Source organism: Hemitrygon akajei, chromosome 3, assembly GCF_048418815.1.
Source record: "Hemitrygon akajei chromosome 3, sHemAka1.3, whole genome shotgun sequence".
Taxonomy (NCBI): domain Eukaryota; kingdom Metazoa; phylum Chordata; class Chondrichthyes; order Myliobatiformes; family Dasyatidae; genus Hemitrygon; species Hemitrygon akajei.
The window spans coordinates 176,965,823-176,989,650 of record NC_133126.1 but is presented as its reverse complement, the minus strand read 5'-3'; the positions used below and the strand labels follow the sequence as shown (position 1 = coordinate 176,989,650).

The following is a 23,828-nucleotide window of genomic DNA, read 5'->3' as shown; positions in this document are numbered from 1 at the left end:
CCAAGAAAGGGAGTTTGTGGAGTGCCTCCGAGATGGATTCTTAGAACAGCTTGTACTGGAGCCTACCAGGGAGAAGGCAATTCTAGATTTAGTGCTGTGCAATGAACCAGATTTTATCAGGGACCTCGAGGTAAAGGAACCATTAGGAGGTAGTGACCATAATATGATATGTTTTAACCTACAATTTGAGAAGGAGAAGGGAAAATCGAACAAACCCTAATGTGTTCACCAATTTATATGACTGGGGTTTGATCTCAATTTATGATATTTTCACACTGAATGCACATACTGTGGTAAACTATGTATACCTGTCTGGACACGCCCCTCTGCTGACTGCTCCTGTGGCTCCTCCCACAGACCCCTGTATAAAGGCGATTGGAGGCACTGCTCCCCCCTCAGTCTCCGAGATGCTGTGCTCCGTTTTGCTGCTAATAAAAGCCTATCGTTCGCCTCCCGTCTCCGAGAGTTATTGATGGTGCATCATATACATAAACAAATTACAGCACAAGAGTCTGCATGATATGAAAAGCTAAGTAAAACAACCAAAGCATACCGTGGTTATTCAGACTTGCCCAAATCGCTGCGTCCAATTGTTCCGCTTCAGTCATTCCTCCTGTGTAGCCTGTCCTATCATATGAGGTATCGTAGCTGGAAGAACTATACCCAGAGTAACCTACAGTGTACAAAGACAACTTATAATTAACCACACTGATACAGGGAAAATAAGTACAGTGAGTAAACTAAAAGATTCCATCTCCCACAATAGAGCATTTATTTGTTTGTTTTCAAGGATGCAAAGGTAGTTAACAAAGAGAGCATTCAGTATCCCTCCCTACTTGATTTTGAGGTGATGATGAGCCACCTTCTTGAACAATGTTACTGGATAGGGAGTTCCAGGATCTACAATCTTTAATGATGGAAGACCATGTCCTCATGTCAGGATGGTACAGATGCTGTGAATCTAGATCACTATTCTAGATCAGTAGTAAAGTGATCAGGCAGAAGGTAATTGTTAAACCACACAAGTCTAATAGCAAAAACAGGTAGAAATGATGTTCTGAAGATTATTAACTTTAATGTGAGTGTAACAGTTGAGGCAGATAAGCTTAGAACCTGGTTAGTACATAGAACTACAATGTTATTGCCTTTATATAAATTCGTTTGAGAGAAGGACAAAACTGGCAGCTCCAAGATATAGATGCTTCGGATGTGACAGAGATGGATGTAAAAGAGATGGGGGAGTTTCATTACCTATGAGAGAGAATATCATGGATGCACAAAGAAAAAAGATCTTGGAACCTCATCCAATGAGGCCATATGGGTAGAACTCAGAAGTAAGAAACATGAAATTGCAATGATGATACCAGTGAGAACTACAAACAGATATGTAAGCATGTTATAGAAAATGTAAAAACAACAGGGTTATTTGTAGAGGGCAATTTGACTTCCCCAGTATTGTCTGGGACTCATTAAGCACCAGCGGATTAGATACATCAGTGGGGAGGAGGGGGTTGTTTCTTGAAGCAACTTGTAGATAGTCCAAGTATAGATGAAACTGTACTCGATCTTACCATAAGACAAAGGAGCAGAAGTCGTCCATTCGGCCCATCAAGTCTGCTCCACCATTTCAACATGAGCTGCTCCAATCTCCCCATTAGTCCCATTCCCCTGCCTTCTCACCATAACCTTTGATGCCCTGACCACTCAGATACCTATCAATCTCTGCCTTAAATACACACAATGACTTGGCCTCCACTGCCGCCCGTGGCAACAAATTCCAGAGATTCACCACTCTTCGGCTAAAAATTATTTTTTTTGCATCTCTGTTCTGAATGGGCGCCCTGCAATCCTCAAGTCATGTCCACTTGTACTAGACTCCCCTACCATGGGAAACAACTTTGCCACATCCACTCTGTCCATGCCTTTCAACATTCGAAACGTTTCCATAAGGTCCCCCCTCATTCTTCTAAACTCCAAGGATTACAGGCTGCAGAGTTGGACAGAAAAATGGCAGATGGAGTTCAATCCAGACAAGTGTGAGGTGATGCATTTTGGAAGGACAAACCAGAAGACTGAGTACAGGATTAATGGTCAGTTACTTAAGAGTGTGGATGAACAAAGGGACCTTGGGGTTCAAATCCATACATCCCTCAAGGTCACTGCACAGGTTGATAGGGTAGTTAAGAAGGCCTGTGGGTTGCTAGGCTTCATTAACAGGGGGATTGAGTTCAAGAGTAGAGAGGTCATGCTGCAACTCTACAAATCTCTGGTTAGACCGCACTTAGAGTATTGTGTTCAGTTCTGGTCATCTCATTATAGGAAGGATGTGGAAGCTATGGAGAGAGTGCAGAGGAGATTTACCAGGATGTTGCCTGGATTGGAGAACAAGTCATATGAAGCAAGGTTAGCAGAGCTGGGACTTTTCTCTTTGGAGTGTAGAAGAATGGGAGGGGACTTGATAGAGGTCTACAAGATTGTGAGAGACATAGATAGGGTGGATAGTCGTATCTGTTTCCCAGGGCACCAATAGCCAACACCAGAGTAGCCAACACCAGAGGGCATATGTACAAAATTAAGGGAGGGAAGTTTAGGGGAGACATCAGGGGTAAGTTAGTTAGTTAGTTTTTTTTTAAAACACAGAGGGTTATGAGTGCCTGGAATGACTTGCCAGGCATGGTGGTAGAGGCTAAAACATTAGGGGTATTTAAGAGCCTCTTGGACAGCACATGGATGAAAGAAAAATGGAGGGTTATGGTGTAGTGTGGGTTTAGTACTTTTTTTAAAGGATTATATGGGTCGGCACAACATGGAGGGCTGAAGGGCCTGTACTGTGCTGTAGTGTTCTATGTTTCTATGGTACAGTCCAAGAGCGGTCAAACGTTCCTCATGTTAACCCTCTCATTCCCAGAATCATTCTAGTGAATCTTCTCTGAACCCTCTCCATTGGAGAATAAGCCTAGCCAGGTGATAGAAGTTTTAGAAGGGGAGCACATTGGTAACAGTGGCCATAATACCATATGTTTTACAATTGTTATGGATAAGACAAGACTGGTCCTCGGTTGAAAGTAATGGAGTAAGGAGTAAGAATGGAGTAAGGCTAATTGTAAATATACATTAGGCAGAAATTTGAGAAAGTAGATTGGAGGGTAACTCCACATCAGATATCTGAGTGTCTTTTAAAGGCCAGTTGATTAGAGTTCAGGACCAGCATGTTGCTGCAAGGATAAAATACATGGAAACTTGCACAGCAAAATAGATTGATGGGTTAGCCAAAAAAGGGAAGAAGAAGAAAAACGTGCAAGATTCTTGAAGTTGAAATCAGCAAGGTCCTCTTGAAGAATATAAAGAGAGCAGGAAAAAAATTTAAAGAAGAAATTAGGAAGGCTAAAAGGGACATAAAATGAAAATGGCAAGTAGGACTAAAGAGACAATTTATACATACATTAGGAACAAGATGGCAGCTGAGGAAAGGGTGTGCCCACTCAAGGACAAAGGAGGGGATAATCTCTGAAAATTCTCTCATGTGACATTGTAGCTTTGAGCAGAGATTATCAATGATTAATGAATCAGTAACAATCATGGACTTTTTGAAAAAAAGTGAGTCTTGTTGCTAGTTTGTGTATTCATTGTTTTACTGTTAAAAAGTATAACACAGACTGAAATAAATGAAAACCTGTTCAAAAAATTATTAGTATTAATCTTTTAAAAGGACAATTGAAAAATAACATCATATCGAAACAATATTATTGTGACCATTACTATCCAAATACTGATGTGTACACCAGATCTGTGAGGATTTCAAAACATCATCCAACATCACGTTCTTGCAACAGTCCAGTTGGCACCACGCTGACGTGAGACATCGCCTGTGAAAACAATTCACTGCTCTCAAGTTGTAAAAAAAATCATTCACTGCCTCATTTGCCAGTAAAGATAATCATTAAGTATCTTTTGGGGCAGAAAATATATTCTGTGTGCCAACAAAATTTCTGTACATGCTATCATGGGCATGCATGCCATAGATTCACAACCCCCTGCTCTACGACATGCTGATGTTAAGTAGGGGCTGCTGGGTGTTTTAAAAAACAGTAAGGTGGATAAGTCCCCAGATCTTTTAGGGATCTATCGCAGAATACGGAGGGAAGCAAGGGAGGAAATGATGGGGGTAACTCAAAGACCTTTGTACCCTCCATGGGTAAGTGTCGTTGACACTGAAGAATATCTAGTGTCGTTCTTTTGTTTAGGAAGGACAACAGACAAACTAATACATTATAAGCCAAGACTATTATATCAATGATAGGGCAACTATTTGAGAAGACACTCAGAAACAGAATTTACCTTGTGACTTGGGAAGTATTTTCTTATTAGGGAGAGACTATATGGCTGTCTGCAAGGAAGACAATGTCTTACAAATTTAATTGAGTTTTTTTTTTGAGGAAGCAATGGAGATGGTTGCTGAGGGTAGGGCAGTATCTACAAGGACTTCAGTAAAACATTCATGGCAGGATGGTCCAGAAGACTAAGTCACATAGTGAGTTGGAAAACTGGTTCTAGAAATTGGTTTGAACAAAGTCAGAGGGTAGTGGTAGAGGTGCGTGACCTGTGCTGTTTCACAATTATCAGTGCCCAGATTTCTGTTGTTTGTAATACATCAATAATTTGGATGAAAATGTATACAGAAAATACATGTATGCAGATAACATGAAAATTGGCAGAGTTTAGGATAGCCAGGAAAGTTGTTAAAAGATGATGCAGAATAGAACTGTTGGAACTTCGGACAAAGAATTGAAATGTTGGAACTTAATCCAGAAAAGTGTGAGATGATGCATTTTGGAAGGTCAAATGCAATACCAAAGTATGTAGTAAGTAGCAAGACCCTAAAAGTTCAAAGTTCAGAGTAAATTTATTATCAGAATACAGCTATGTTACCATAAACAACTATGAAATTCATTTTCTTGTGGGCATATTTAATAAATCCATAATAGAATAATAATAAATCAGTGAAAGATCACACAACCTTGTGAGTTCAATCAATGTGGAAAGGGCAACAAACTGCAAATATAAAAAAAAATAAGCAATAAGCATTGAGAACATGAGATAAAGAGTCCTTGAAAGTTAGTCCATAGGTTGTGGTAATATTTCAATGATGGGGCAACTGAATTTATCCCCTTTGGTTCAAGAGTCTGATGGTTGAGGAATAATAACTGTCTCTGAACCTGGTGGTACGAGTCTTCAAGCTTCTGTACCTTCTTCCATTAAATGCTCTTCATATGAAAATCTGTTCAATTTTGGAATCAGTTTCATGAACTTCCTTTGAATCCTCTCCAGTTTCAGCACATCTTTTCTAAACTAAAGGGGCCAAAATTGCTCACAATACTCCAAGTGAGGGCTCACCAGTGCTTTATAGTCTCAACAGAGAACATAACCTGGGTGGTAGGGGTTCTCAAAGATGGATGCTACTTTCCTACACTTCACAAACTCCAAAAGGAAGTAGAGGCACTGCTGTGGCTTTTTCATAATTGTACTTATGTGCTGAGCCCAGGACAGGCCCTCCAAGATGATAATTTAAAGTTGCTGACACTCTCCCCCTCTGATCCTCAGATAAGGACGGGCTTATGGACCTCTGGTTTCCTCCTCTTGAAGTCAATAATCAGTTCCTTGGTCTTGCTGACATTCAGTGAGAGGCTGTTGTTATAACACCATTCAACTAAATTTTCAGTCTTCCTCCTGTATGCCAATTCACCACCACCTTTGATATGGCCCACACAGTGGTGTCATCAGCAAACTTAAATATGGTGTTGGAGTGGTACTTAGCTACACAGTCATAGATGTAAAGCAAGTAGAGCAGGGCATTAAACACACAGTCCTGTGGTTCACCTGTGATTATGGAGGTTGTGGAGATGTTGTTGCCAATCCAAACTGACTAGGGTCTGCAAATGAGGAAATCGAAAATCCAGTTGCACAAGGAGGTACTGAGGCCAGGTCTTGAAGATTATTGATTAGTTTTGAGGGGATTACTGTATTGAATGCTGAGCTGTAGTCGATAAAGAATGTCTTGATGTATGCTCCTTTGCTTTCCAACTGTTCCAGGACTGAGTGAAGAGGAGTCAATGATGTGGCATCTACTGTGAACCTGTTGCTCTGGTCAGCAAATTGGAGCAGATCCAAGTGGCTTTGCAGGCAGGTGTTTCATCACCAGTCACTCAAAACACCATCACTGTTGATCTAAGTTTTACTGGATGATTGATTGATACATTAATGAACAGAGGGAGCTGGGGATGCTAGTTCAAAGCTCCCTGAAAGTGATACGTGGACATGGTGGTAAATAAGGCTTATGGCACGCTTGACTTCATTGGTAATGGTATTGAACAGAAAAGTTTGGGAGTTGTGTTGCAACTGTACAAAATTTGAGTTAGTCCACATTTAGAGTACTGTGTGTATTTCTGGTCTCCACAACACGGGAAGGATGTGGGGACACTGGAGGGAGTGCAGAAGAGGTTTACAAGGATGTTAAAACAAATTGCTGGAGAAACTCAGCATGTCAGGCAACATCTACAAGGGGATAGGAAACCCTGCATCCAGGCTGAGAATGTAAAAGGAGACTTCACTAGTTTAAAAAGGTGGAGGGTTGGTAAGGGAGGTGCTTGTAGGCAATAGGTTAAACTAGATGAAGAGGGAGTTAATGTGCAGATGGAGCCAGATGGGGCCACGAGTGTTGGGAGGCAACAGCTGGTGTTTGACAGGAAGGAACAGGAAAGGGTTAAGTTAAGCTCTAGTTTAATTAAAGGACTGTAGTCATCTGTCTTGATACAAAATGCAAAATCCAATTTCTGGTTAGTAAGACTATCCCGCCAAGGAATTAAAGAAGTTGCTGAAGGTAATCTCTAGGTCAGAGACTAAGCAAACAGAAGGTAAAATTTAAATTCATAAAAATCTGATCATTATCTTGCAACTGACTAAAACAATATTTATAAACTGAATTTAATGACTCAGAAACCATGTCTGGCCTTTCAGAGAGCAGGTTTATCTGGGCAGGTTACCGATGTCCCATTCAGTTAGTTTAGAACATCTTGAGTCCTTTCGGAGCATTGAGAGCTTCAGAAACCTTCCTTTCAGTATTTAAAGAGTTCCTGGTACAAGTTTTGAGTGATTTGTTGACTTTTGCAAGACAAAGGATGGGAGGATCAGACAGGATTCCAAATAACACCGTAAATTTATGAGTGACCAGTTTACTGGGTATTCTGCAATAAGAAATTACATAGCAAAAATGAAGAAAAAAGTCCAGTGGTGAAGACAGGAAGATTTTTAAAATGTCAAAAATTAGGCATTATTTAAAAAAGATAAGCCATTAGCAAAAGGAAAATAAATACAATAGAATAGAAAAACTATACACAAATAAAGGCTGATAAAGTGTTGGTAGATGATACAGGTAGTAGCATAGTAGCGTAACGCTTTTACAGCACCAGTGCCCCAAGTTCAATTCCAGTGCTGTCTACATTCTCCCCATGACCATGTGCTCCAGTGTCCTTCCACATTCCAAAGACTAACGGGTTGGAGTTAGTAAGTTGTGGGCATGCTAGCTATGTTAGTGCCGGAAGCATGGAGACACTTAATCCAGCACAACCGTGGATTGTGCTGCTCACTGATGCAAGCAATGCATTTCAATGTATGTTTCCATATATTCATGTAACCTGTGCGAAGCAACAGTGGCCACACCTCTGGCACAGAGTCTGGCCCTGTACCTCAGAAGGGTAGGAAAAGGAAGAGATTGGCAGCAGCGATAGGGGACTCTATAGTTAGGGGATTTTGCAGATGCAGGAAAAAAAACACGAATGGTAGTTTGTCTCCCAGGTGCCAGGGTCTGGGATGTTTCTGGTTGCGTCAATGATATCCTCAAGTGAGAAGGAGAACAGCCAGAGGTTGTGGTACATATTGGTACCAACGACATAGGTAGGAAAAGGGAGGAGGTCCTGAAAAAAGACTACAGGGAGTTAGGAAAGAAGTTGAGAAGCAGGACCTCAAAGATAGTAATCTCGGGATTACTGCCTGCGCCACGTGATAGTGAGTACAGGAATAGAGTGAGGTGGAGGATAAATGCGTGGCTGAGGGAGTGAACCAGGGGGCAAGGATTCATATTTCTGGATCATTGGGACATCTTTTGGGGCAGGAGTGACCTGTACAAAAAGGATGGGTTGCGCTTGAATCCCAGGCAGACCAATATTCTGGCGGGGAGGTTTGTTAAGGCTATTGGGGAGAGTTTAAACTACTGTTTGTGGGTTTGCTGGAGGTTGGGAACCAAACTGAAGAGATGGAGGAAGAGGCGGTTGGCTGACAAATAGAGAAAGCTTGGAAACAGTGCAAGAGGGAGGATAGGCAGGTGATAGAGAAGGGACATGCTCAGACCGATGGTTTGATAAGTGTCTATTTTAATGCAAGGAGTATTATGAACAAAGCAGATGAGCTTAGAGCGTGGAACAGCACTTGGAGCCATGATGTTGTGGCCATTACAGAGACTTGGATGGCTCAGAGGCCGTTTCAGAAAGGATAGGGAGGGAGGCAAAAGAGGTGGGGGCATGGCACTGTTGATCAGAGATAGTGTCACTGCTGCAGAAAAGGAGGAAGTCATAGAAGGGTTGTCTATGGAGTCTCTGTGGGTGCAAGTTAGGAATAGGAAGGGGTCAATAACTCTACTGGGTGTTTTTTTATAGATAACCCAATAGTAACCAGAGATATCGAGGAGCAGATAGAGAGATAGATTCTGGAAAGGAGTAATAACAACAGGGCTGTTGTGGTGCGAAATATTAATTTCCCAAATATTGACTGGCATCGTCCTAGAGTGAGGGGTTTAGATGGGGTGGAGTTTGTTAGGTGTGTTCAGGAAGGTTTCTTGACACAATATGTAGACAAGCCTACAAGAGGAGAGGCTGTACTTGATCTGGTATTGGGAAATGAACCTGGTCAGCTGTCAGGTTTCTCAGTAGGAGAGCATTTTGGAGATAGTGATCACACTTCTATCTCGTTTACTATAGCATTGGAGAGGGATAGGAACAGACAAGTTAGGGAAACATTTAATTGGAGTGGGGGGGGGGTCTATGAGGCTATCAGGCAGGAGCTTAGAAGCATCAATTGGGAACAGATTTTCTCAGGGAAATGTACTGAAGAAATGTGGCAAATGTTCAGGGAATATTTACGTGGGGTTCTGAGTAGGTACGTTCTAATGAGACATGGAAAGGATGGTAGGGTACAAGATCCGTGGTGCACAAAGGTTGTTGTAAATCTAGTCAAGAAGAAAAGAAGAGCTTACGAAAGGTTCAGAAAACTAGGTAATAATATGAATCTAGAAGATTATAACACTAGCAGGGAGGAGCTTAAGAATGAAATTAGGAGAGCCAGAAGGGGCCATGAAAAGGCCTTGGCGGACAGGATTAAGGAAAACCCCAAGACATTCTACAAGTATGTGAAGAGAAAGAGGATAAGACATAAGAGAATAGGACCATTCAAGTGTGACAGTGGAAAAGTGTGTATGGAACTGGAAGAAATAGCAGAGGTACCTAATGAATACTTTGCTTCAGTATTCACTATGGAAAAGGATGTTGGTGATTGTAGGGATGACTTGTAGTGGATTGAAAAGCTTGAGAATGTAGATATTAAGAGGATGTGCTGGAGCTTTTGGAAAGCATGAAGTTGGATAAGTCACCAGGACTGGATGGGATGTACCCCAGGCTACTATGGGAAGTGAGGGAGGAGATTGCTGAGCCTCTGGCAATGATCTTTGCATCATCAATGAGGACAGGAGAGGTTCCAGAGGATTGGAGGGTTGTGGATGTTGTTCCCTTATTCGAGAAAGCGAGTAGGGATAACCCAGGAAATTATAGGCCAGTGAGTCTTACTTCAGTGGTTGGTAAATTGATGGGGAAGATCCTAAGAGGCAGGATTTATGAACATTTGGAGAGGCATAATATGATTAGGAACAGTCAGCATGGTTTGTCAAAGGCAGGTCATGCCTTACGAGCCTGATTGAATTTTTTGAGGATGTGACAAAGCACATTGATGAAGGTAGAGCCGCAGATGTAGTGTATATGGATTTTAACAAGGCATATGATAAGGTACCCCATGCAAGGCTTATTGAGAAAGTAAGGAGGCATGGGATCCAAGGGGACATTTCTTTGTGGATCCTTAAGTTGGCTTGCTCACAGAAGGCAAAATGTGGTTATAGATGGGTCACACTCTGCATGGAGGACGATGACCAGTGGTGTGCCTCAGGGATCTGTTCTGGGACCCCTGCTCTTTGTGATTTTTATAAATGACCTGGATGAGGAAATGGAGGGATGGTTTAGTAAATTTGCTGATGACACAAAGGTTCGGTGTGTTGTGGATAGTGTGGAGGGCTGTCAGAGGTTACAGCGGGACATTGATAGGATGCAAAACTGGACTGAGAAGTGACAGATGCAGTTCAACCCAGGTAAGTGTAGGTGGTTCGTTTTGGTAGGTCAAATACAATGGCAGAATGTAAGACTCTTGACAGTGTGGAGGATCAGAGGGTTCTTGGGGTCCGAGTCCATAGGACACTCAAAGCTGCTATGCAGGCTGACTCTGTGGTTAAGAAGGCATATGGTGCATTGGTCTTCATCAATCGTGGGATTGAGTTTAAGAGCTGAGAGGTAATGTTGCAGCTATATAGGACCCTAGTCAGACCCCACTTAGAGTACTGTGCTCAATTCTGTTGCCTCACTACCGGAAGGATGTGGAAACCATAGAAAGGGTGCAGAGGAGATTCAGAAGGATGTTGCCTTGGTTGGGGAGCATGCATTATGAGAATAGGTTGAGTGAACTCAGCCTTTTCTCCTTGGAGCGACGGAGGATGAGAGGTGACCTGATAGAGGTGTACAATATAATGAGAGGCATTGATCGTGTGGATAGTCAGAGGCTTTTCCCCAGGGCTGGAATGGCTAGCACGAGAGGGCATAGTTTTAAGGTGCTTGGAAGTAGGTACAGAGGAGATGTTAGAGGTAAGTTTTTTTTACGCAGAGAGTGGTGAGTGCGTGGAATGGGCTGCCGGCGGCAGTCATGGAGGCGGAAACGATAGGGTCTTTTAACAGACTCCTGGATGGCTACATGGAGCTTAGAGAAATAGAGGTGCTATGGGTAAAGCCTAGGTAGTTCTAAGGTAGGGACATGTTCGGCAGAGCTTTGTGGGCTGACGGGCCTGTATTGTGCTGTAGGATTTCTATGTTTCTATGTAACAATTAAAGTTAATCTTATTTTGTAATTTTTGGTGATAAGTAGATAGACAGTAAGCTTTGAGGAAGACAGTTTGGAAAGAAAATACAATACCAGATCTAGAGGGGGTAAGGGTCAATATAATTCAGGAACAACTATAGTGATTTTAACAAAGAAATAGATGCTGGCCTCAAAAATCTGCTTTTAATCAATGACACAACAATTTCTAGGACAATTTCCAATGTTTCTCTAGCCCAGTTAAGGAACAGAATGTGAAATTAGCTTAAGAAAATAAATTCAAACTAACCTTGGTTAGTGAATCTGGTTTGTTGTCTTGGGTAGTTGCTTGACGAAACAATATCTGCCAAATAAGAATTGGAAAAATCTATCACAGAGGCTTGAGGTTACCAAATATTTTTGCATACCCCAACTTAAGATATTTATTCCTTCAGGGCAATGTGTTGTCTCATGGCCACATTAATTTTAAATGGTAATTAATTTTAGTTTCACCTTGCATCCCTTTTCAAACATTGTTGCACCACCCCACCACCACAAAAACCCTCTCCTGGATGATTTTTAAAATAATTGAAACAAGCCAGAAAAAGTCCTTTCAGTAACTTGAAGAAAAATCAGGCAGGTAATCTACCAGCGTTTTCTATTTCCTTTGTGACGTAAGAGGTCATTTGGTACATCGTCTGTGCCAGCCCTCAGAACTTATTTCTCTGCAACATATTGTCTCTCATGTACCGTGAACATCATTCTGACTGGTTGCGTCACCATCTGGTACTGAGATGCCAATGCACAGGACTGGAAAAAGCTGCAGAGTTATAAACTTGACCAACTTCATCATGGGCACTAGCCTTCTCACCAACAAGGGCATCCTCAAAATGCAAAGCTTCAAGAAGACAGCATCCATCCAGGGCATGTCGTCTTGTCCTTACTACCATCCAGGTGGCGGCATAGGAACTTTGAAAACATATAATCACCATTTTAAGAACAGCTTCTTCCCCTCCACTATCAGATTCTGAACAGTCCATGAACATTACTTCATTACTTTGCTCTCTTTTCGCACTATTTATTTATTTTATAGTTCTTATTGCAACTTATTTTCATGTATTGTACTGCACTGCTGTCGCAAAACAACAAATTTGACAATTTACGTCAGTGATAATAAAGCCGACTCTGATTCTTGAGCCCAAGGTGGTACAAGGAAGAATCAACAAAACAGGAAGGACTTTATTTCCTGGAGCAAATATTAATGAGCATAAAATCTGAGAAATAATTCAGATCAAGCAAGCATGGTTTGGAGATGAGATTCTTGCTAATGTTTACAGCGAGAAGTTTAAGCGCTCTGCTCCTGTTTGTCCATTCTGTTATTGAACAGCAAAAACCACTAGAGACCAGAGACCTTGCATTTAGGTATAATGACTGAAAATAAATTTTTAGAAAACACCAATGGTTGGAATGGAAGCTCTCCACCTACGTCAGTGACCAATCAGCTAATGAGTATGTAGAGCTACCACTAACGTTACCCCTTTAGTGCTTTGTCTGACCTCCTCAACACATGGGAAGTGGTAGGCAAAGAGAGATGGAACAGAAGAAAATAGCAATCAAATCTGGTTCTCCTAATGAATGTTAATGCATTCACATCCCAATCACTGGGTCTTATCTGGATCCAGATAATTAGGAGATTGTTTAGGTAGTTCAAAACAATTATAAAAGCACACACTCTGGTATTTCTCAAGTCCATTAGTCTGTCTTTTTAAACTAAAGTAAATAACGTTCCTTGTTTTCACATTGGTTTCTAGCACAGTCTTTAATGATTTTGGTTTGCTGTAATATATACTTGAGCTAATTAGGTAAAGAGCCACATGGTAATTTGGAAAGTACAAAATGCATCTGGCGATTAAATAATAAAAAGTTATGGAACAGATAGAGGATTGAACTTTGTAGCCAAGGAGGGAGGATCATTGCCTACCAGCACATGCTTGCATTATATTCTTCAAGGGTCCTTTGACGTACAGTAATCCAACAATAATACCAGAAAGATGGCCAACAAAAGATGTCCTAAGGAAAAAAATAAAGTTTTAATCATAGGCCCTAGATTTTTACTATTGGAACACTACCTGCAGAACTGTTACTCTAGCATTTCAATTCAGCTTCTTTGCTTCCTCATTAAAAGAAAAATGAGCCAGTTTTGAATCTTGGGAAGTCTATGAATCTATTCTAATTACTATTTAAAGGTGAATGCAAGTGCAATCAGAAGACAACCCTTCTTTCCCACTAAATCTTTAAATGATTCGTTGCCACAGAGGCCTATTTGTAAAATCTAAGCTGTATCTTTGTATGTATTATTTTGCAACTAAAAGGAAAGCTTATTGAAATTTAGGTCTGCTTCATTATAATAGGTCACATTATTAACATCAAATAAAACTAAAAACACTATCGTCATTCAATTACATACCTTTACTTATTTTACTTGCAGCCACATATCTGCAATCTTTTAAATCATACAATTTGATTCAGATGCAACCAGAAAAAAAAACTGTAGAGAATACTTGAAATCTCCTACCAAGTTTGGAAAAATGATTTTGTTTTAAAATTCAGAACACATTTAGTGTTATACAAACAGGATTTAAGCAAAGTACTAGTGACCAATAAGGCAGCATGGTAGCATAGCAGTAAACGTAATGCTTTACAGCGCCAGCTGTATGGTTAGGACAGAATTCCTGTCGCTGTCCATAAGGAGTTTGCACACTTGCTATGTGACCATGTGGGTTTCCTCCAGGTGGCCTGGTTTCCTCCCACATTCCAAAGACACATGGTTTGGGCTGGTGAGCTGTCGGCATGCTATGTTGGCTCCAGAAGAGTGGTAACACTTGCAGGCTCCCCAGCACAAAGCTCGCTGATTTGATGCAAACGACACATTTTACTGTACGTTTCGATGTACATGTGCTGAATAAGGTTAATCTTTAAATCTTAGACTGTAACACACTCAGCAAGAATGCAGAATTACACCCAGCCTTGTCAAAAAATAGGTGAAGAAATGACTCTGTATTAATCTCTTGTAGTATAGCCTTCCAGTGTGCTTTTTTGCTGCATTCCTTCCAAGCTACACGTTTATTCATTCACAGAATAAGGACCCGATGTGCTCCCATAGCCTCCATAAATAATCATGCAAAGTTTCCTATCTTTTCCAATCCTAATGCACAAGATATATTGCTCTAGACCTCCCCAGAGGGCACATAGGGAAAATATATTCTCCATTTTAAATTGCAGAAATCCTAAAATGGAGAGAATCGTTGCTCTTTCACCTCATACAACAATGACATGGATGTCAAATTCAGTTATTCAACATGCTCACCCTCTCCTTGCAAGCTGAATTTTTTTTCACCTCCCATGGAAATAAGCACCTAATCACTCCGCTAAACATTTTTTCTGATACAGTGGCAAGATATATTGTGGATCACCCAATTTGGATCATTTTCTCATAAATCCAGAAAACTCAGTATCTTAGTTCAAGATTTTCTTCTGTTAATTTCTTCAATGCCCCACCTGCTTCTCAGACCAAGTTATAACCTATTTTCCCAAACCAGTATTGAATCCGAACACCATTTAATATATGTTTACAATAGTTTCACAGACTGGAGCTACACTGATGGTGAAAATGTTTCCCAAGTTTGATAAATATCCAGTTTTCTGTGCTCCTTTTTAGAATTGATGTTAATAAATATAATTCATTGTATGGCAAATTGTGCACTTACCCTGGGGAAATTAGATGAATTGCAACCAACTCAACCCAACATGCATACTGCTGCCACACTGGGATGCCCATCACATAGGTCACTCCTCCTGGGTTGTAATAGCTATTTAAAACTTTCAGAGCAAATAAAACACCTGAAAATTAAAAAAAAAGACATTTAACTTTCCCTCTTGTTCAATATATAATTTGGCTTCTATAGATATCACAAGTACACTGGTCATTTAAAATAATTTATATCCCAAATCCTGCATCAGTCAACATCCAGAAAGAGAGGCCAAGCCTGCTTCTTGTGGAAGAGAGTTGCATGAAAATGGCTCAATTTTGGATTTCCTCTAGGTTAATTGCCTCTACAATATGCTTTGATAGACAATTGAATTGGAGACAGTGTTTCGTATTGAGTTAGGAGAGTTACGCTCTCAAATCTGCTCTTATAGATAGATAGATAGATAGATAGATACTTTATTCATCCCCATGGGGAAATTCAACTTTTTTTCCAATGTCCCATACACTTGTTAATTATATATTATATATTAATATAAATTATATATTAATTTAAGAGAAATAAAATATTAAACACAACTTTTTGTTGTAGGAACATTAATACAGCACACATTTCAAAGTCCTCATTAAAATAGGTTGGCAACTGAGATATCAATTGCTTTTCTTGAGAAGGTGATGGACAGTCCCCCTCAGAGATTAACTTTGAAGTCCAATTTAAGGTAACATTAACTTCCCCAAAAGTGAATTCAGAGCAGAGGTTAGTAATTACCTAACTTTCCAGTCCAAACTTACTTTAATAAATAAGATACTAGCAAATTTCCAACTCAGTGTCACATTCCCAAAATCAAGAGCTTTGGAAACTTACTAAAGAACATTTAGAATTTATTCAGTTCTTTAGACATCCTGGCATGGAAATCACCGAATTCCAGAGATCAGCCATTTCCTTCACTATTGTCAGTTATTTAAGTCAAACCCACTACATTTCTCCATTTGATTTAGTTAACATGTATCCCTCTACTTTGAGATCTTGCAAGAAAGATACAAAATACTCAAATCTTACATTTTTATGAATAATAGTGCCCATCTTTTATGGGGTCACATTTTCATAGCTCTTTAATGTAGTTAGAAAAACAACTCTTAAAAATTATATCTGCTGCAAATTCTGACTCTTTGTATTTGTGTGGCAGAGTGGCAGAGCTGTTAGTCCCACAGTGGCACAAACCCAAGTTCAATTCTGTCTGTGGGTGCTCGCTGAATAGTGTTTGTACATTTTCCCTACAACCACGTGGGCCTCCTCCAAGGTTCCAGTTCTCTCTAAGTGCATACTGGTAGGTTAATTGGCCTTAAGTAGTTCCTAGCTTGTAGGCGAGATGTTAGAATCTGTGGGGCAAGAGGTTTTAGAGTTGCTGAAGATGTTGAGAGACTAAAAGAATAGGTTTATGTAGAATTAGTGTAAATAGGGGAGCTGAAGGTCAGCATAGACTCAGTGGGTCAAAGGACCCATTTTCTATGCTGTATTCTCTTCTGCAGCTTTAAGAGAGCATCCTGCCTGGCACTAGCCTTCAAGGCCAGATTTGCCTGGGCATTACCCAGGAAGTCCTTGACTTTGTGTACTTAAAACGGTGGGAACATTGCTATCCTACAACTGTCTACTGCACGGCCTTGAGCTACATCAGAGGATTCTGTATGGGACAGATTAACCCTGGCTCATTCACAGCTGCTCCTCACAAAATGAATGCAAGACAACGGCTGCCAGGAAAAAGGTAAAGTGATTTTCAGTGTTTTAATGCATCAAGTATGAAAAATATATGTTTTCTAAACAGGTTCCACGTGCCACTGAATGCTTCTAATGTCAAACACATTGACAAACATCCCAAGACTCCCGAACAGCTGTTGCAACTGGGGGCAGGGCCTAGCAGGCTGTCAAAGCCATTCATGACTGCAGCAGGTGTCTGTACTGAGACGGTCTAACGCTACATTCCGCTACGCTGAGAGACTGTGAGGTTAGCTTCCGGTGAAAGACTTGTGGCAGGGACATGCTGAGGAAAGATATATAAATAAATTCTGGATTTATTTAAATACTGTATATTAATTTAAATACGTAACTACTGCCTTAGGATTCAACCGTCTCCAGTTCAATACGTTAGGCCTCTGGATACTGATATAATAACCTAATATATTAGACAAGATGATTACTTACTCATGTTGAATATGACCACCCAGCTACACTTCTGAAGCTTTTGGTTTTTCGTTGCATGGACATTTGGATCTAGTACTTTTATTAGATACTGGTACTTATCTGTGGGTTTGGTATTAACAATGCTGCCGATGCCTTTTAAGTTTCATATCTTGGTTTGTAGTTGCCACTTCCTCCACCTCTAAACATTTTACCTCCAAGTTACTACTTTATGGTGAAAAACGTTTAGGGTTGTTCACCAGTCAATATTAATTCATGTCTATAGACGCTGAAGTTGAATAATTATATAGTGTTTATAAAAAGGTGAAAAGACTGGGGTTAAAATTCAACCAGTGAAATTCCTTACCTGAGAAGCCAACTGCACATTGCATTCTATAGTTCGGCTCATCCATTAGTTCTGCTAGAGCCACTTCCAAAATCAAGTAGACAATTCCAGTCATCACCGAGAACACTGACAATAAATAGGCAAACCAGATTCTGCCAAGCCTTTGTTCCAGTCGGATTCCTTTATATAGCATTGACACCATGTTGAAATATAGGTGCCAGTCGTCAGCATGGTGAAATGGTGAATAGATAAGACGTTTCCAATCTTGTTTGTTCCATGTTTCATGTACATTGATGCAAACATTCAGTAATGGCTTCATTGGTGATAAGAACAGAAAGAAATTCAGTGCTATTGTTATCAGTGTGACAGGTGGGATATTCTCAAATCCCACTTGGAATAGTTGGGCTAGTAGCAGCAAGAGTCCCAGGTTATCTCTACGTCGTCTGGAATACATGATTCCCACCCCTCAGTAGATAAACAGTTGGAAAACCGGTTAAGAGTTCTTCGGAATAGTTAAGACTGTACTCAGCTATAATGCTCAATGCAGATCAGTCAAATTTACCTGAAATTACAATAACATACATTTATGTTATACAAGCACACAATAATAGAAATATTGTTTGAAAAATTAATGGATATAAGAAGCTTCATTTTAGCAATGTAATGGCAAAGAACAATTTTTGCTCAATTCAATCCTGCAAATTGGTACTATCTCTACTTAGTTCAAACTTACTTTTTCTATGTTTGTCTAAATTGTTTACTAACCATCTATTTTTATTGTGCAACAAAGTCAAGTTGAATGAACATTTAAAAGAACTGCAGATACTGGAAACCTAAAATAAAAATGGAAAAAGCTAGCAACACTTAAGAATCTTGTAAGAAGAGCTGCAATAACAAGCCCAGAAACTGTAAGCCAACATCAATGGTGGGAAAGTTTAAGGAAGGGATGTATTCTGAGAGACAGCATCATCATGTATTTGGAAAGGCTAGTATTTGATTAGAAATACTCACCATGGGTCTGTGCATGGGAAATTGTGTTTCACAAATTTAAGTGAGTTTTTTTTGGAGAGGTGACCAAGAAAGGTTGATGAGAGCAGGACAACAGATTGTCTATGTGGATTTTAGCAAGGCCTTTGACAAGGTCCCACTTGGTAGTCTGGTCCAGAGGGTTAAATCACATGAGAGGGAGCTTGATAATAGTTACAAAATTGGTTTGGGGAGGGCAAGAGTCAGAGGGTAGTTGTAAAGGATTGTTTTTCAGGTTGGAGGCTTGACACCAGTGGGTGTGCTATGGGAAACTAGAGCTAGATCTCCTATTATCAATATTAATGATTTATTGGTGTGTGTGTGTGTGTGTGTGTGTGTGTGTGTGTGTGTGTGTGTGTGTGTGTGTGTGTGTGTGTGTGTGTGTGTGTGTGTGTGTGTGTGTGTGTGTGTGTGTGTGTGTGTGTGTGTGTGTGTATTATATATTTATATTTACACACACACAGAAAAACTTTGCTTTGCATGCCACCCAAATTCAGGTAGTACAAGGGAAAAGAATAATGGAATGCAGAATAAAGTGCTTAGTTACTGCAAAGGCACAGTGCACAAAGACAGGAAGTAAAGGCCACAATGGGGTAAATTGCGAGATCAAGAATCTATCTTACTGTACTAGGGGACAATTCAATAGGCTGAAGAGAGTGGGATAGAAGCTTGAGGAAAGGTAGTATGTGCTTCCAGGTTTTTGTATCTTCTACCCAATAGGTAGGGGATGAAAGGAGAATGTCTGGTGTCTCATGTTGGCTGATTTACCAGGGTAGTGAGAAATGCATAAAGTCCCTGCAAGTGAAGCTGGTTTCCATGATGAGCTCTGATGTAGTCATCCTTCTGTCCAGGTGCTCAAGGGATAAGTGTAGGTACAGAAGGATGAATGTAGTTGGCACGGTTAGTAAGTATGCAAAAATCAACAGGATGCTGGACAGTGAATAAAAATTCCACAGGATCTAGATTAAATGAGAAACCGGCCCAATAACAATTGTGAATAGAATTTAACTTGGACAAGTGTGAAGTGTTGAAGTGCTAACTGGAATGTTCTTCTGCATAAGACACTGATAAGATCCTACACGGAATTCAGCATGCTGCTCTGATAGGCCAGTAACAAGAACAATGTCATTAAGATGGACGAAGTGCAGAAAAGAATGGTGTAAGTTCCATGTATCAGGGGTCATGAATTGAGTGACATTACCATTACTACGGAGATTGTTCTTGGGAAACTGAAAGGTCTGAAGGTAGATAAGTCACTTGGACCAGATGGTGTACACACTAGGGTTCAGAAAGAGGTGGCTGATGAGATTGTGGAGGCATTAGTAATGATCTTCCAAGAATCACTAGATCCGGGAATGGTTCCAGAAGACTGGAAAATTGCAAATGTCAATCCACTTTTCAAGAAGGGAGAGTGGCAGAAGAAAGGAAATTATAGGCTAGTTAGTCTGACTTCAGTGGTTGAGAAGATGTTGGAGTCGTTTGTTAAGGATGTGCTTTTGAGGTACTTGGAGGCAAACGATAAAATAGGCCATAGTGAGCATGGTTTCCTCAAGGGAAAATCATGCCTGATAGATCTCTTGGAAATTTTTGAAGAAGTAACAAGCAGGATAGACAAAGGAGGATTGGTTGATATTCTGTACTTGGATTTTCAGGAGGCCTTTGACAAGGTGCCACACGTGAAGCTGCTTAACAAGCTGTGAGCCCTTGTTACTACAGGAAAGATTCTAGCATAGATAAAGCAGAGGCTGATTGGCAGAAGATAGAGTAGGAAAAAAGGAAGCTTTTTCTTTTTCTAGTTGGCTGCCAGTGACTAGTGGAGTTCCACAGTGGTCTGTGTTGGCCTCAGAATAGAGGGATGTCCTTTTAGAATGGAAGCGAGGAGCAATTTCTTTAGCCAGAGAGTGGTGAATTTGTGAAACTCATTGCAACAGGTAGCTGGCAATGATTCAGGTGGCAGAATTGATGGCTTTGTTGCGACAGACAGACAGATATACTTTATTGATCCCAAGGGAAATTGGGTTTTGTTACAGTCGCACCAACCAAGAACAGTGTAGAAATATAGCAATATAAAACCGCAAGTAATTAAATAATTAACATTTGCAAGTGATACAAAATTAGGTGGAGGGGCAGGCAGTTTAGAGGAAGTAGAGGGGCTACAGAAGGACTTAGGCAGATTAGAAGGGGAAAAGAAGTGGCAGATGGAATACAGTGTCAGAAAGTGTATGGTCATGCATTTTGGTAGAAGTAATGAAAGAGTTGACCATTTTCTAAATGGAGAGAAAATACAACAATCTGAGGCACAAAGGGACTTGGGAGCCCTTGTACAGGGCAGGATTCCTTGAAGGTTGAGTCTGTGGTGAGGAAGACAAATGCAATGTTAGCATTCATTTCAAGAGAAATAGAATATAAAAGCAACGAGGTAATTTAGAGACTTTATAAAGCACTGGTAAGGCCTCTAAGTGAGCAGTAGTGTGAGCTCACAGTAGTGTGAGCAGTTTTGGGCCCCAATCTTAGAAAGGATGTGCTGAAACTGGAGAGGGTTCAAAGGAGATCATTCATGAAAATGATTCCAGGATTGAACAGTTTGTCATATGAAGAGTGTTTGATGCCTCTGGCCTACATTCACTGGAATTCAGAAGAGTGAGGGGTTACCTAATTGAAATCAATCGAATGATGAAAGCCCTTCATAAAGCGGATGTGGAGAGGATGTTTCCTCTGGTGGGAGTGTCTAAAACCCAACAGCCAGCCTCAGAATAAAGGGATGACCTTTTAGAATGGAGATGAGGAGAAACCTCTTTAGCTAGAGAGTAGTAAATCTGTGGAATTCATTGTCACAGGCAGCTGTGGAGGCCAAGTCTTTACATATATTTAAGGTAGAGGTTAACAGATTCTTGATTGGTCAGGGCATGAAGTGATTCGGGGGGGGGGGGGGAGCGGGGAGGCAAGAGGTTAGAGCTGTGAGGAAAAATGGATCAGCCATGATGAAAAGGCAGAGCAGTCAATGGGCCAAATGGCCTAATTTTGCTCCTGTATCTTATGGTCTAAAATTGAGTTCAATCTAGATAAGGTGCAACATTTTAAGGAAATGCACAGGAAGGAGAAAGGTTTTAACAGTGGTGAAAAAGCAGAAGAGCCTTGACATACATGCCTGCAGCTTAATGGTAGCAACGCAGATGAAGGAGCTAGTTAAAAAGACAAATGGGATGCCCTTTTCTCTGTTAGCACACAGAATTCAAGAGTAGAGAACTTATGCTAAAAATGAATGTTTGAACTGAATCTCAGGGTTGTATATGGTGACATATATGTACTTTGAAAATAAATTTACTTTGAACTTTGATCATCACATTGCAGAAAAGATACAAATCATTTCCTTTGCAATTACAAGGACCTTGTTAAGCCGAAGAGAAAAGATTTGATAGTCTGGGATGTTTTCTTTGAAATAGAAGCTGAGTGGAGTCTTTAAAATTTAAAATTATGAGGGATGTACACAAAATAAATGAGAAGAAATCATTTCCCTAAAACCATCGGAACTGTTTTAAAGTAATGAGTAAGAAAAATAAAAAGAGAATGAGAAGTTTAAAAAAAAGGAGTGTTATGAGCCTGGGTTTCACTGTTTGAAAATGTGAAAGAGGCCAAAATCCTCATGACAGTTCATTTTCTAGGATTAGATAATGATAGTTTTTCAGATAATGTTTTAATATCCAGTATAAAGAAGCTGAACATTCAACTATCCAAATGAGAAATCAGAAATGTGCTTCATTACAACTGAGCAAGATGGTGGAAGTCAAATCAATGAAGTACAATCGTTTGCCATCCAGCTATTACTGCACGGGTCACCTGATTAAGTCAGTCTGACAGATTAAAAACAGCAGCAGCATCAGTTCAAGACGGGGGAAACAAGAGGTGGAAACAGGAAGAAACTGAAGCAAATATCCAAAATCAGAAGAAGATTAAGAACACAAATGTTCCACAGAATTAACTGTATATAAAAAAATATTTCACTACTAGTGTATTTACTCAGGATTCAACTGTAATCAATCGGTGTTATCGGAACATCTGGACAGCAATGATGCAAACATCAGGATGCTCTTCATCGACTAGTTTGGTATGCAATCTGATCATCCTTTCAAAACTGATCAATAAGCTTCAATACCTCCTTGTTACAAATAGATCCTCAATTTCCTCTCTTGCAGACAAGGCTGTGTGCTTAGCATGCCATCTACTTTCTTAGAAGTTTCAGAAGATTCGGCATGGCATCTAAAACTTTGACAAACTTCTATACATGTGCAGTGGAGAGTATATTGACTAGCTGCATCACAGCCTGGCATGGAAACATCAATGCTTTTGAATGGAAAATCCTGCAAAAAAAAAGTGGATACGGCCCAGTCCATCAAGGGTAAAGTCTCCTCAGCACTGAGCACAGCTACATGGAGTGCTGTTGCAGGAAAGTAGCATCCATCATATAAGACCCCCACTAACCAGGCCACGCTCTCGACTTGCTGCTGGCATCAGGAAGAGAGTACAAGAGTCTCAGGACCCATATCACCAGGTTCAAGTACAGTTATTACTGCTCAACCATCAGGCTCTTGAACCAGAGGGGTTAACCACTCATCCCATCTCTGAACTATTCCCACAACTTATGGACTAACTTTCAAGGACTCTTCATCTCATAGCCTCGATATGTATTGCCTATTTATTTATCATTTTTTTCTTTTTGTGTATTTGCAGAGTTTGTTGTCTTTTGCACATTTGTTGTCTGTCGTTGGTTGTGGTCTTTCATTGATTCTATTGTGTTTATTGGATGTACTGTGTATGCCTACAAAAAAACCAAATCTGAGGGTTGGATAAGTACTTTGATAGCAAATTTACTTTGAAGTTAATAAGTCATATTACCTGTTCTTTTTTATTGATGTCAGTTTTACTTTTTGTTCTCAAAATAAATCCAAAACACTTTTCACACTGCAATTATCTATGTTGAACATCAATAGAGCGCGAAGTTTGGAAGATACGATAACAGAGTACAGGAAAGCTAACAGGCCCCAAAAGAAAACCGAGGAATAACATCTGCCTTTGATGCCATCAATTTGTTTTTAAAATCAGATTCAAGCACTTAATGGACATAGAAAATGCTTGAGGAAATGCTGAAACCGCAGCAGCTGTGGAGCACTCTGTACTCCTACCCACTCTATCATCATTACTCTTTGTATACAAGACAGAAGCACATTCTTCCCTTTTAAAACAACACAACTAAAGTCTGATGCAAAGGTTGAAAACAAACTTTGTTAAAATAATGTAGA

The 23,828-nt window shown here is 40.2% G+C and overlaps 1 protein-coding gene across 1 annotated transcript in view; it reads right to left on the bottom strand.

Moving 5' to 3' along the window:
- The window catches only part of rhbdd1 (rhomboid domain containing 1), a 96,781-nt gene that overhangs the window by 41,730 nt on the left and 31,223 nt on the right, over positions 1–23,828 (bottom strand). Inside the window, exons 3-7 of the mRNA XM_073041424.1 lie at positions 17,527–18,067; positions 14,985–15,117; positions 13,199–13,287; positions 11,528–11,581; positions 554–673 (exon numbers count right to left, since the gene is read on the bottom strand). Of these exons, the coding sequence (XP_072897525.1) occupies positions 554–673; positions 11,528–11,581; positions 13,199–13,287; positions 14,985–15,117; positions 17,527–17,959 (829 nt within the window). The 5' untranslated portion in view covers positions 17,960–18,067. The remainder of the gene's footprint in view (positions 1–553; positions 674–11,527; positions 11,582–13,198; positions 13,288–14,984; positions 15,118–17,526; positions 18,068–23,828) is intronic.